Here is a 14,008-nt window from a genome sequence, read left to right on the forward strand (position 1 = left end):
TCGTTGTTTTTAAGAAGAATTTACGAAGAATAGTTAATGAAGAATTCTTCGTAAAATTAGCGAAGATAATTCTTTCGGTGTCTAAACCGACCATCACGAAATATCTGCAAAATATCCTATATTAACTTTTTTTCGTAAAAGGTTCGTACTTTTAACGATTTTTTGTGGAGAAGTTTTTTACGAAATTATTTTGCGAAGCATTCTGCTTTAAAATTTCTTCACAAAACGTACGAAACATTTTCGTTTAAGTTATGAAGAAGTTTCATAGTAGTTTTAAAAAAATGCCCGTTCGTGACATAAAATTGTCTCTAATCGTGTGTTTGAGTGTATTCCTTTATTCAAATTTTTTAATGCATGTCCAAGCAACTTCTCATTTCGGTGATAGGATGTTATGAATAAAAGTGGGGCAACCAATCTGAAAATTTTTCAAAAACCATAAGCGTAGGAAGGCCTCTGGGGAGGGGGCTTAGACCCCCCCAGAAAAATTTTAGCACCCCCCCCAGAATTGGAAACTCTATTTATGATTTTCCATTTTTCAATAAATGTCAATAGTTTTTTCAATTTTTATAAAAATTAAATAAGTATATACAATCGCACAAAGTTCCGCTAAAGACTTTCATGAACAATCGAATTACTTGGTTTGTGGTAGAGTTGAGTTGGTTGAACTTATGATTGATTTAGTTTAGTCAATTTAATTAAAAAAATAGTAATTGATATTAAAACTATTCTTTCATAAATTAATATCTTAATAATGCTGTGAAAAAGCGTCGAGAAAAAAGTAGTGAAAATGTTCTTTTTTGGGTCTACAAGTGGTGCAAAATTGTGGTGCAAATGTCCACCGTTTCATGAATGTGAATTAAAATTTTTGTGATATTTTTCCGAATAAATAATTTTTATATTGTTTTTATGATTTTTAATGCATTCTGACGCTTGTTTGAAGCGTTTTTCCTCGAATAATTTTCAAAATTATCGATTTTTTTATAATGGATTTATCAGTTTTGTGGCAAAATTTGAATAATTTGTACCAATTTATTTATTCTTACCCTTTTTTTAAACTATTTAAAAAAAAAGAAAACAAAAAATTACACATTAAAATATGAAAGTAAAAAAAATTCTTGCGTAGTTAAAATAATTGAGGACATTTTTGGAAGTACTTTTAAAGTTGTGCCTTTAGAACAACTCACAATTTTTTTGCTGGGTAAAGTGTGGAACTACTTTTAGTTGCTTTATTATAAATTAATTGTCAAGTTATTATGATGTCTAATTTTTTATTCAATTTTATGCATTAAAACATTAATTGAACCTATAAGTTCAGTCTATAAATTTTTAGCTAGGGGGGCTATAGCCCCCAACTAAGAAAATTGTCTAGCTACGCTAATGTCAAAAACTAAAGGTATAAATTAGTGATGACATTTTGCAAACTTGTTACTACAACCTATTGCACTTTGTACATGAGTTTTTCTAACAAAAGAAATACGAACGAAATTTTTCGTTCTTTTACGAAGAAAGTTCTTTCGGTATATTGGGGCTACACAAAATTATTAAACAATATGGGCCATTTATTATGCATATATTAACATCACGTTCTAAGTTTCAATCGGATCGGATAAAATTTTGTTCCTCCATGAAGCCCCAGAAGCACAATCTTGGGGTCGGATTATATTGGCGTAGCTAGGGAAATCACTCGCCCCCATATAAACCGATCCCCAGATTTTGCTTACAGAACCTCTAAGAGAAGCTAATTTCTTCCGATCCGGTTGAAATTTGGTACATGGTGTTGATATATGGTCTCTAACAACCATGCGGAAATTGGTCCACATAGGTTCATAATTATATATAGCCCCCATATAAACCGATCCCCAGATTTGGCTTGCGGAGCCTCTAAGTGAAGCAAATTTTATCCGATCCGGTTGAAATTTGGAACATGGTGTAAGTAAGTATGGTCTCACTAAACCCTGACTCCGAGGAAATTGGACGCCACAAGAGGAACAGAACTAAGGACACGAATTCCACAGAGGTCACTATGGTCAAAAAACCCCGAAAGGACCAAGGGAAGAATTTGTATAATGAGGGCTGTATAAAGGTGGCCATAGTGGATGATTCAAACAGGGACAGGAAGATAACGGAAGAAAATTGGAGGATACTTGAAAGTAAACTACTATTTGAGGTATCGGAAAGGATTCGCCAAGAGGAGGACGATGCACCTTTCTTTGGCAACATACAGTCAAAGCAGGGGCATAAAATCCTACACTGCAAGACGGGGGAAACCCTTGCTTGGCTGAAGGGAGCCATAGAGGGCTTGCAACTGTGGGAGGGAGCTAAACTGAAAGTCATTCACGAAGAGGAGGTGAAGACACAACCCAGAGTGAGGGTCTTCATAACGGGGCCCATTTTGCCGCAAGACCGCCTACTGGGGTTGCTAAAGGCCCAAAATAAGAGTAACTACCCAACAGATGACTGGGCGATATTGAAAATGGATCCCCCCACCGACGCAGGCAGAAGTGTTGTCATGGCGGTGAACTCGGAGACTTTGGAGAGGCTAGAGACGAATAGCCATCGATTCAGCGTAGGCCTTAGCAGCGCTATTGTAAGACCTATCAAGGGAGCGGAGGAGAGATTAAAAAGAGGCCCTGTAAGTCAATGATGCTGAAAGTACTTCAAGTAAATTTGCATCATTGTGAACTGGCTTCAAATAATCTTATCCTCCATTTACTTAGGAACGAAATAGATATCGCCCTGGTGCAGGAACCATGGACAAATAAAGGAGCGGTGATGGGACTGGAGCATAGTAATTATAATCAATTTCATGCCAATTTAAATAAAATAAGGACCTGTATCTTGGTACAAAAGGATTTAAAGTGTTTCTTTTTGAATCAATTCTGTGATAGAGATCAGACAGCGCTGATAATAAGTATTGGGGCGAGGCAATTAGTTGTGGCATCGGCCTACTTTTCGCATGATGATGATATCATGCCACCACCTCGTATTGTGAGGGAACTGGTGAGATATTGTAAGGAAAAAAACAGGGATTTTATAATTGGTTGTGATGCGAATTATGGGCAAGTACAGATACGAATTCCAGAGGAGAGAGTCTTATGGAGTACTTTCTTGAGAATCAGATAGTGGTGCATAACCGAGGAAAGGCACATACTTTCGAAACCCGTACGCGAAGAGAGGTGCTCGACCTGACATTCGGCAATCTTAGCAGCAAAATTGCAGTATCGGACTGGAAAGTGTCCAAGGAGATGAGCTACTCGGACCATAAATATATAGAATTCAGGTTAGGAACAGGATATAAGAAAATTGCTGACGAATTCAGAAACCCAAGAAGGATAAATTGGAACAAATTCCGGCAGCATTTGTTAAATGCGCCGACTTTTGATATGGAAAAAGTGATTGCCGGACCCGACGACATTGAAAAGGCGGCTAATGATTTGGAACACAAGCTGTCAAGATCCTTTGTCAAGTCATGCCCCATAAGTCGACCACGTAACAAAAGGCACCAAGCCTGGTGGAACAAGGATCTTATGAACATCAGAAAGAAATCTAGGAAATTGTTTAATGTGGCCAAGAAAAACGACAATGAACAGGCATGGAATGATTATAAGGAATGTCTGAAAGAGTACAAAAAGGAAACAAGAAAGGCGAAAAGGAACGATTTCATCCGGGTGATAGAGGAACTTTCTAATATAAAGGATACTGCAAGATTACGGAAACTTTTATCGAAACAGCCTAAGTTTAGTGGGAATTTACAGAAACCAGATGGAACATGGACTGAATCACCAGTAGAAACACTAGAGATGCTACTTGACACGCATTTTCCAGAGTGTGAGTTAAACATGGCATCGGATCCGTGCAGTTTTAAAGTTTTTGAGGGAGGAAGAGAGGAGGCCTCTGTTATTATCACCAGACGAAGCATAAAGTGGGCAATAAATAGTTTTGGTCCTTATAAGTCTCCGGGACTAGACCGGATATATCCGTGTATGCTGCAGGAGTCTTTCGACATCCTGGGGGACACTTATGTGGGACTTTTCAGGGCGTCATTGGAGCACGGGTACATACCGAGGGCTTGGCGAAGAGTCAAAGTTATTTTTATCCCCAAAGCTGGTAGAATAGTACACGGAACAGCCAAGGACTTCAGACCTATCAGCCTGACATCTTTCTTATTGAAGACTCTAGAGAGAGTCTTGGACAACCACCTAAGGAATAAATTGGATAAGAAACTGTCAAACTGCCAACATGCATATTTGAAGGGTAAATCGGTTGAATCTGCACTACATTCTGTAGTGCATTATATTGAGAAATCCATAGCATACGGAGAATATACATTAGCGGCTTTTCTGGACATTGAAGGTGCCTTCAATAACACAAAAATCGAGAAAGTAGTACTTGCTCTGGAGAGAAATGGTATTAGCAGTGCCGTAACGAACTGGATTGAGGCAATGCTACGCCATAGGAACATCGTAGCTGAATTGGCAGACTACAACCGACAAGCAACTACTACAAGAGGGCTTCCTCAGGGAGGAGTGATATCACCTGTGCTCTGGCTGATTATAGTGGATGAGATTCTTAGCGCCCTGAGTAATAGGGGCATAAAAGTGGTGGCGTACGCGGATGACATCGTCATAATGGTCTCAGGTAAATTCTTGGATACGATCTCGGACGTAATGAGCGAGTCGCTGAAGTCTCTAGCGGAATGGGCTAGTGGTGGTGGACTGGGAGTAAATCCAAGAAAAACGGATTTGGTGCTCTTTACAAGGAAAAAGAGACTGGTCGGTTACAAAGATCCGGAATTTCAGGGCACGAGATTGACACTCTCGAAATCGGCACGTTATCTGGGGATTGTACTGGACTCGAGGCTAAATTGGCTAGAGAACGTAGCGGATCGTATGAAGAAGACTTATGCGGCGTTATACGCGTGTCAGAAGCTCGTTGGGGAGCGATGGGGGATGAAACCGGCCCTTTTCAACTGGCTATACACAGCTGTAATAAGGCCAGTAGCGGTATATGGATGTCATGTCTGGTGGCCCATCACTAACCATCACAATCATATACAGAGATTGGGCAGGATAAATAGAACGGCTCTTATCTATATGACCGGGGCGATGAGGACAACGGCCACAGCCGCACTGGAGGTATTGATGGGGATAATTCCATTGGACCTGCATATAAGGAAGACCGCGGAGGTCATACTGACCAGACTGAAGGGCCTGGACTCTTTGGAGAGCACGAGCTGCAGACACACGGAACTGATATCGTACGCCGGACGCCATATAAGAACGGACCATATGGCGCCATGGCATATGTTTGAGAGTGACCTGGACTCAATTATCCCGAGCGTTGAGGACTGGGACGTAAACAGGATACACTTTGGGAGTCTCAACATTTATACTGACGGCTCTAAAATGACAGAAGGTGTAGGCAGCGGAATATACTGCAAGGAGTTGGGACTTAAGGAGTCCTTCAAGTTGGACGAACAATGTAGCATTTTCCAGGCCGAGATATTTACTATTGCAAAAGCTGCAGAACTTATATCGATGAGGCCGCTATTTAGATGCGATATCAGCATTTTCATCGATAGTCAGGCACCTATTAAGGCCCTGGGCAATACGAACATAAGGTCGAAGGTAGTCAGCCGCTGTCGTAGAGAGCTTAAGGTTCTCACTGAACAGCATAATGTAACTCTGTGCTGGGTACCTGGACATTATGGCATAGAGGGGAATGAAGAGGCAGATATACTGGCTAAGGAAGGCGCAAGTAGTACGGAAAGCGTCATTTCGGACGTTTTTCCTCCGCTCTCTTTGTTTATTTACAGGATCAAGGGCAAATATGAAGGTTTATGGAAGAGACGTTGGGCTTCTTCTGTTGGATGTGAACAAACCAAATTGATGTGGGATGACAATAATACTAGGAACTCTGAGGTCCTGATGTCATTACAGAGGGAGGATGTAAGGTCTATGATAGGCATCATAACGGGACACAACACCTTGGGGAAACATATGGTAAGGATAGGCCTAGCAAGTGATGATATTTGTAGGTGGTGTCTGGACCCCGATGCTACGGAGGACTCTTTTCACTTCCTGTGCCAGTGTCCAGCACTATCTTTCAGAAGAAACAAGATACTCGGCTCTTATTTCTTTCAGACTTTGACCGACATGCGAGAATGCAGCCTGAGGAATATCCTCGTCTTCATCAAGTCTTCGGGGTGGAGGAGCTAGGCGCTTCCAAGGATACACTATCATACAATGGACTCATTCCGGCCAGAAGATGACGGACACGTGGAGGAGAAGGAAAAAGAAGTTTAGAGGAATCACAATGGACCAACTATGGTCTAAGTGGACACAAACCCGCTAGTTCGGATTGGTGTCAACCTCCATAACCTAACCTAACATGGTCTCTAACAACCGTGCCAGAATTGGTCCTTATCGGACCATAATTATGTATAGCCCCCATATAAACCGATCCCCCGATTTGGCTTGCGGAGCCTCTAAGAGAAGAAAATTTCATTCGATCCGGCTGAAATTTGGTACATGGTGTTGGTATATATTCTCTAATGACCATGCAAAAATTGGTCCACATCGGCCCATAATTATATATAGCCCCCATATAAACCGATCCCCAGATTTGAACTCCGGAGCCTCTTAGAGGGGCAAAAGTCATCCGATCCGATTGAAATTTGGTCCGTGGTGTCAGTATATGGTCTCTAACAACCATGCAAGAATTGGTCCATATCGGTCCATAATTATATATAGCCCCCATATAAATCGATCCCCAGATTTGTCCTCCGGAGCCTCTTGGAGGAGCAAAATTCATCCGATCCGGTTGAAATTTGCAACGTGGTGTTAGTATAAGGCCGCTAATAACCATGCCAAAATTGGTCCGTATCGGTCTATAGTTATATATAGCCGATCCCCAGTCACACAAAAATTGGTCCATATCGGTTCATAATCATGCACTGAAAAAAAAGCATACTCGGTTCCAAAGATTTTGTCTTTACTTTAAAAAATTTGGTATTGATTCCGAGCCAAAGAAGCGGAGAATACAAGTAAGGATACTTTTAAGACACAATTCTCTTTTAAATTTAGGTTTTGTGTACTTGCTTCTAGGAAGCAAATTTTAATTTTTCGCTTTCTCAGCTTTTTTTCTTCATATGTTATCAAAGTCCTTTAAAACGAGTTAACGGCAACTTTATTTTCCAAATTAGGACACGACTTCCAGTAGAAATTATACTATGTTTAAAGTAAAAAACTTCTTTAAAATAAAATTTTGAAAAACATGTCCTATATTTGAATGATTTTTTGCTTTGTAGTCAAGATGCAAAAAGACAACAAATTTAAAGACAATTTCATTAAATTTAAAGAATTTTTCTGAATTATTAAAGTCAAGTTGACCTTAGCCTATAAATTTTTTCTTTCATGTTAAGATACCCATTTTTAAGTCAAATCACTTAATTATAAGGACAATACGACTTCATTGAAAAGTTTATCGACTTTTGGACAAGGAAAATAACTTTATTTTAGAAAAATGCGTCTTCTATGCTAAGCAAAATTTGTATTCGTATTTAAAGGACATGAAATCTTTGACCTCACGACAATATTTTTTTCAGTGTGGTTGCCACTCGAGCCAAAAATAATCTACCAAAATTTTATATTTATAGAAAACATTGTCAAAATGTTATTTCTATAGAAAATTTTGTCAAAATTGTATTTCTATAGAAAATTTTGTCAACATTTTATTTCAATAGAAAATTTTTTCCAAATTTTATTTCTATAGAAAATTTTTTCCAAATTTTATTTCTACAGAAAATTTTGTCAAAATTTTATTTCTATAGAAAATTTTTTCCAAATTTTATTTCTATAGACATTTTTTCCAAATTTTACTTCTATAGAAAATGTCAAAATTTTATTTCTATAGAAACTTTAAACTTAATTATATACGTATTTAATCTGCCTTTTTAGTTTAATATATACCACGTATGGACTATGTGGTATATATTACGGTGTTAGGAAGTTTTAAGAGACCTTGCCATCTCCAAGTGTTACGGCAACCCAAGTAATTCGATTGTGGATGACAGTCGTCAGTAGAAGTTTCTACGCAATCCATGGTGGAGGGTACATAAGCTTCGGCCTGGCCGAACTTACGGCTGTATATACTTGTTTTAATTTATTTATATGTTAAAATTTTATTTCCCCTTCGAAGACTGACAATGTTAGTTCAAATATTGGAAAAATAAATTTTACAATTAACCAAAATTATAAAAGATTTTTTTTAAGGACCTCAAGCCAAAATAAGAAATAAATAAAGAAAACTATAATATGTTATTCTGCTTTTTTTTATTTTAGCGGCTAAGCTGGAACTAAGTATCCATATTTAATGAAAACTGTTACACTAAATGAAGAGTTTTCTTTTCTGAGGAACAAAAATATCCTTAAAATTAAATACACTGCAAAAATATCCTTATAGTTAATGATTCGAGTTAAAAATGGGTATCTTAACTGAAAAAAATTATGTAGTTCAATTAACGCTAAATTTAACTTGTTTTTATTGCAAAAACAGTTGTTTATTTGTACACACAGAAAAGGAATATGATCACCTCAAACATGTTTCAAGAGCAAAATGTTACTTTTGTATGTTAACCATGTAACATGTTTGTCACTAAAATGTTATTTTCTCGTCAAATATAACCTGCTTGCCGAAATCAGATACATGCTTTCCGAGAAAATAACATGGTTGCGAAAACCATGTTACATGGTCACCACCAAAAATAACATTTTGCTCTTAAAACATGTTTGAGGTGATCATATTCCTTCTCTGGGTGTAGTTAAATTTTATTTTTGTTTTCGAAAATTTCCACACCCCAACGAAAATTCCCTTTTTTTAAGTATGTCCCAAACATTTTATGAACTAAACGTGGGTATATAGTTCAACGAAAATACACATAAGTTCAATATCAACTAAAGCAAAAGAAAATTTTCGTACGATTCCCACAAATAGTAAGAATGAACTATAGTATAGATAAAATGGACATGATTTGGCGCCAATGATTTTTTTTCTTTCTTTTTAGTTCATGTTTTATTCTATGAGAGGATGGTGAGATATAGTTAAAAAGTACACCACAACATTAATTTTCCAAGTTTTAATAACGCTTTGTGGAAATCTCAAAATGTGGAGTATATTTTAGTTCAATTTTCGTACGACCTAGTTCGTTCTTGCTATTAAACAGTTCACTTTTTTTCTGTGTTTACATGAAAACAAAATTTGCTGGACTAAGGTCAACTTGGCTGTGATAATTCTGAAAAATCTTCAAAATTAATGAAATCGTTTTTATCTTTATTAATTTGTAGACTTTTGACCACAAAGCTAGAAAGCGTTCAAAAATAGGAGTTGTCGTACTCTTTTGTACTTTCTAACACCAGTTCACAAATTTCCACCCTCTCATAGAAGGCCAAAACGAATTAAAAGTAAAGAAGAAAATCATTGTCGCCACATTCGAAGCATTTTAACTATAGAACCGTTCATTATTGCTTTTTTGGGAATCGTACGAAAATGTTCTTTTGCTTTAGCTCATATTCAATTTATGTGGACGATCATGGAACTTTATACGCACGTTTAGTTCACAAAATTATGGAGATATTTTTAGAAAAGTAAGTTTTTTTTTCTAACTGTGGAAAATTTCGAAAAAAATAAAATTTAACTACTAACAAATAATTTTTTTTCCAATAAAAATAAGTTAAATTTTGCGTTAGTTTAACTACGGACTTTATTTCTGTATTTTAGGTCCCCAAAACCCTGTGTTGAATTTAGGTTATAACGGTCCATGTTTTGGAATAGGTCTCATATTTTTGTTTCAATTAACAATTTATTTACTTTAATCAAAAACATTTTTCCGTATACACCCAGAAAGGAATATGATCACCCCAAACATGTTTCAGGAGCAAAATTTTTTTTTTAACGGTGAACATGGAACCTCTTTGTCGGGACTATGTTATTTTCTCAAAAAGTATGTATTTGATTTAGTCAACCATGTACATGTTTGCCGAGAACTCAACAAACAACGACAAACATGTTCCATGTTCAACATCCACAAAAATAACATTTTGCTCTTGAAACATGTTTGGGGTGATCATACTCCTACTTTGTGTGTACACAAGATTTGGCCGTAATTATTTTTTCCCATAATACCCCTCAAATATGCTAAGGTAATTTATAGCCTGTTTCTGTATGTCGAACTAACTCTATCGATCGAAATGGAAGCAGACAGCTGAATTTATAACCAAAAATCAGCTGTTTCTATGCATTTCAGTCGATCGATAGAGCTCGTTCGACATACGGAAACAGGCTGTTAGGGTATCATATAGTTCAATAAAATCAATTTATGCCTGAACTTTGAGACTTTAATCATGTTGCTTGTTTCTTTTTCATATTCTAAATACAAAAAATTGAAACATAGAAAACAAACATTTACAGAATGCATTTTTATTTAATATAAAAAAAGAAACAACAAATAAAAATTTCAAAATCCATGGCTGAAAGTGGCTGTAAAGGTAGAGAGATATTCAATTCTTGGCATTTGCTGGATGATTGTCTGGCGGTGGTTCACGTAATTTGTTCACAAATCACCTGCGGCGTTAAATGAACATTTTGCAAATGTTTTCCATCTTATCCAGTCCGTCAGCCGACCCGCCAGCCAGCCAACGAACTAACCAACAAACGAGATGATAACTTTAAAAGGTCGTCCAGGAAGCCAAAAACAAAACGGTAACAATAGGAGCAACAGATATCAGACAAAACGGCAGTAAACAACTGGCCATGCAATGGCACCACATGGCCCAAGATTTTGTTATTTTATCCTCCACTTCCAGGGATTTTATCGGTAGGAGGGGTGGGGCTATATTAAATCAGTCAGATGTCACAGTTTGACATGAGATTCGTTTAAATGAAGACGGCGATGATGTGGAGGGGACACTGAAAGTTTTGGAAATCCAACCAAGTGCGTTGGTTGCATGCGAACTTAACATAAATAATTGGTTGCACAAACGTAGTCAACTCCTGCTTGATGACTGCGACCCAATACGCGAGACCCGGATTACTTGAATAATGGATGGACCTCCTTTGTTTCGGTATGGTATTTTTTTCATCAAACCTTAATTACGGGCGGTCTCCACCACTGGTAAATGTTGGCATTTTTTCGCCAAAAACATTTATTTGCTAATGAAGCATATTAAAGATAATAATGGCTGAGAAATAATTCGCAAATTGTTTAAGATGACATTTAAAAACAATGAAGATGAATACTTGACACGAATGCAAATTCCCCTCCCTCCTTTCAAAAATTCAAAATATAAATTCGAACATATTCACGAAGCATGTTTAAAATTTTGTACGAAGGGGAGTTTATCCGAGATTTCATTAAAATTCCATACAACAGATGTTGTCGAGATAATGTCTTAAGATTACTTTGGAGGAAAACTAACTCTCTTAAGAAGTCTTTCATGGGAAGGTATTATAAGAAATTTGTGAAAGTACACCATGTTAATGGTTTATAGTATGATCACATATGCTCTTTTTCTATAGGACTTTCAATATCAGCAAAGTGTGTAAATATAACCATAGCGATGGGCGGTAGGCGAAACATTTCTGCCGTGACGACAAATATAATAAGTTGGTCGTCAAAAATTTCCTCTTCTCTTGTTTCCGAGAGTTTTTGATGTCAATATAGCATGATTTTTCATTACTTAGGATAGGTTAGGTTAGGTTAGGTGGCAGCCCGATGTATCAGGCTCACTTAGACTATTCAGTCCATTGTGATACCACATTGGTGAACTTCTCTCTTATCACTGAGTGCTGCCCGATTCCATGTTAAGCTCAATGACAAGGGACCTCCTTTTTATAGCCGAGTACGAACGCCGTTCCACATTGCAGTGAAACCATTTAGAGAAGCTTTGAAACCCTCCGAAATGTCACCAGCATTACTGAGTTGGGATAACCAACCGCTGAAAAACTTTTTGGTGTTCGGTCGAAGCAGGAATCGAACCCACGACCTTGTGTATACAAGGCGGGCATGCTAACCATTGCACCACGGTGGCTCCCAATAATATTGGAGATGAATAAAAACATCTAGTAACTTTTTATTTGTTGAGTTATTTCAAGATAAAAGATTGTCCATGTGACCTGGCAACAACAATGCCTAGTAAAATTTGATAAGCGATGTCAACACTTTACCATTTTCCGCCTAGGAATTAGAATAGCTAGCCGTCACGGTATTCCGTTGCGGATTTTGGGCTTCCCAAAAGAAATACACGTAAACTAATGTTCGCCTATTGCTATGGTTATATTTACACACTAATGAGTAACTCACAAGATAATATAATCAGAAACATAATTATGTGAGGGAAACATATGTTTATACCCATATCGGAATATTGGTTGCGGGCATATATCCGATCTTGTAATGTCCGTCTGTCTGTCTTTTTCCTGTATTAATCACGCTACAACTTTCAGTAATGGAATTCCATCGTCCTGTATTCATCAATCCCAAGCCAGTATTCGGCTTTTTGCGCACACTAACATCTTCTTTGCATAGAACCCTTGTTTTATTCCAAAAACTCCGTGTCTCTAACGAATTCCCTAATTTTTCTCCAGTCCCTGTTTCCCATCTGGGTCAGGTCCCGAATCTTCACCGATATGGTTAACTCTTTGCCTAGTAAAGGAAAGATAGTGACAAAGGCAGTGCTCATCATCCTCCAAATACGCCCAACATGAACCATCCTCCGCTGCTCCTATTCGGCATTATTGTGCTCTCAAGTCATCTTACTCTCTATGAGTAGTTCTCCAGAATTTTTCTTATCTGTGCCACTCCATAGTATTTTCGTTGTCTTTCCACATTACTTTATTTGTCTCCCATGTCCAATTATCCAACTCGACCCGCGTTGCCTCCATAGGCTTTGCTCTCTCTACGTTCTTTCCTATGTGTCCTAGCTCGTATCGCCAGTTCATTTACCTTTGCGTTTCCTCTTATTCCGGCATGTCCCGGCACCACGGATCTCGGTGTCTGGGTCTTTAAGATCCCGCCACCTCACCTATCTTCAATCCTTCGGAATCTGCTCTGAAGTCCCATTCTCCCAGTATTATCAAACTGGCGTCCTTGAGTAGTTCTCCGGACTTTTTCTTGGATGGGTTACTTCATAGTTTTGTCATCGTCCATTCCACCGGTGCATTGGTCCACATCGCTTTTTTTCTCGCGGGCCAATTTGTACAACTCGGCCTGTGTTGCCTTCACTAAGTTCACTTCTCGTTTCCGGCATGTCCGCACCCTCTTGCCGTATTCCCAGTAATCGTTTATCATTAATGCCTGATATTGCTTTCATAGCTCTCCGACAATATGAAAATGTTGTTTTGAGATCTAGTATTATTTCCGAACCAATTAATACATGCCAGCACGCACTGCTGCCAGTAGGATTGAGCTGTGATCCGGTAATCAGAATAGGATCTTTTAATCAGAATAGGATCTTGTAATCGGTGTAAGAACTATTTCCATTTGCTATCTGTTCGGTGGTCCCATTCTTCCAGTATAATCTTATTTACGTGAGAATGTCACACTCGGCAGCTATGGCCACCTCAGATACACCCACCATCTCCCCTATTATCCTTTGATGGTTCGTCATGTTTCGTGTATCCGTCCATTCTCCCAACATCTTCAATGTCATCGCAGCCAAGGCGGCTTCGTTTTTAGGCTGAACCTCTATATGTCTTAAGTCCAGTATCGTCTCCAAGGCTTTGGTTGACGTTGTCTTCATTGGTCCAGTTAAGGCTAGACAAAATGCCCATTGGACCCGTTGTAAACCAGACAATCTATGCGTAAGTCAGGATTGGCATTATGACGCTCTCATATATCCAGTGCGTCAACTTTGGATTCAGACCTCATTAAGAGACCATCGCTTTTCTGCATAGTATCCAACATGTGTAGGCTTTCTCAGTCTTCTCTTTGATGTGGCTCTTCCAATGCAGT

General features: G+C 38.1%; 1 protein-coding gene across 1 annotated transcript; it reads left to right on the plus strand.

Annotated features, from left to right (window-relative positions):
• The first annotated feature begins 1,939 nt into the window (after window positions 1-1,939).
• Window positions 1,940-2,644, plus strand: LOC142231005 (uncharacterized). Its single transcript, XM_075301624.1, has one exon. It carries the CDS (start codon window positions 1,940-1,942, stop codon window positions 2,642-2,644), a length of 705 nt encoding a protein of 234 aa, XP_075157739.1.
• The last annotated feature ends 11,364 nt before the right edge of the window (window positions 2,645-14,008 follow it).

The sequence above is a fragment of the Haematobia irritans genome, chromosome 3 (assembly GCF_050003625.1).
Source record: "Haematobia irritans isolate KBUSLIRL chromosome 3, ASM5000362v1, whole genome shotgun sequence".
NCBI classification, from domain to species: domain Eukaryota; kingdom Metazoa; phylum Arthropoda; class Insecta; order Diptera; family Muscidae; genus Haematobia; species Haematobia irritans.

Coding starts and splice junctions, on each gene's coding strand:
- LOC142231005 (XM_075301624.1), top strand. CDS start 1,940: ATGGTCTCACTAAACCCTGACTCCGAGGAAATTGGACGCCACAAGAGG.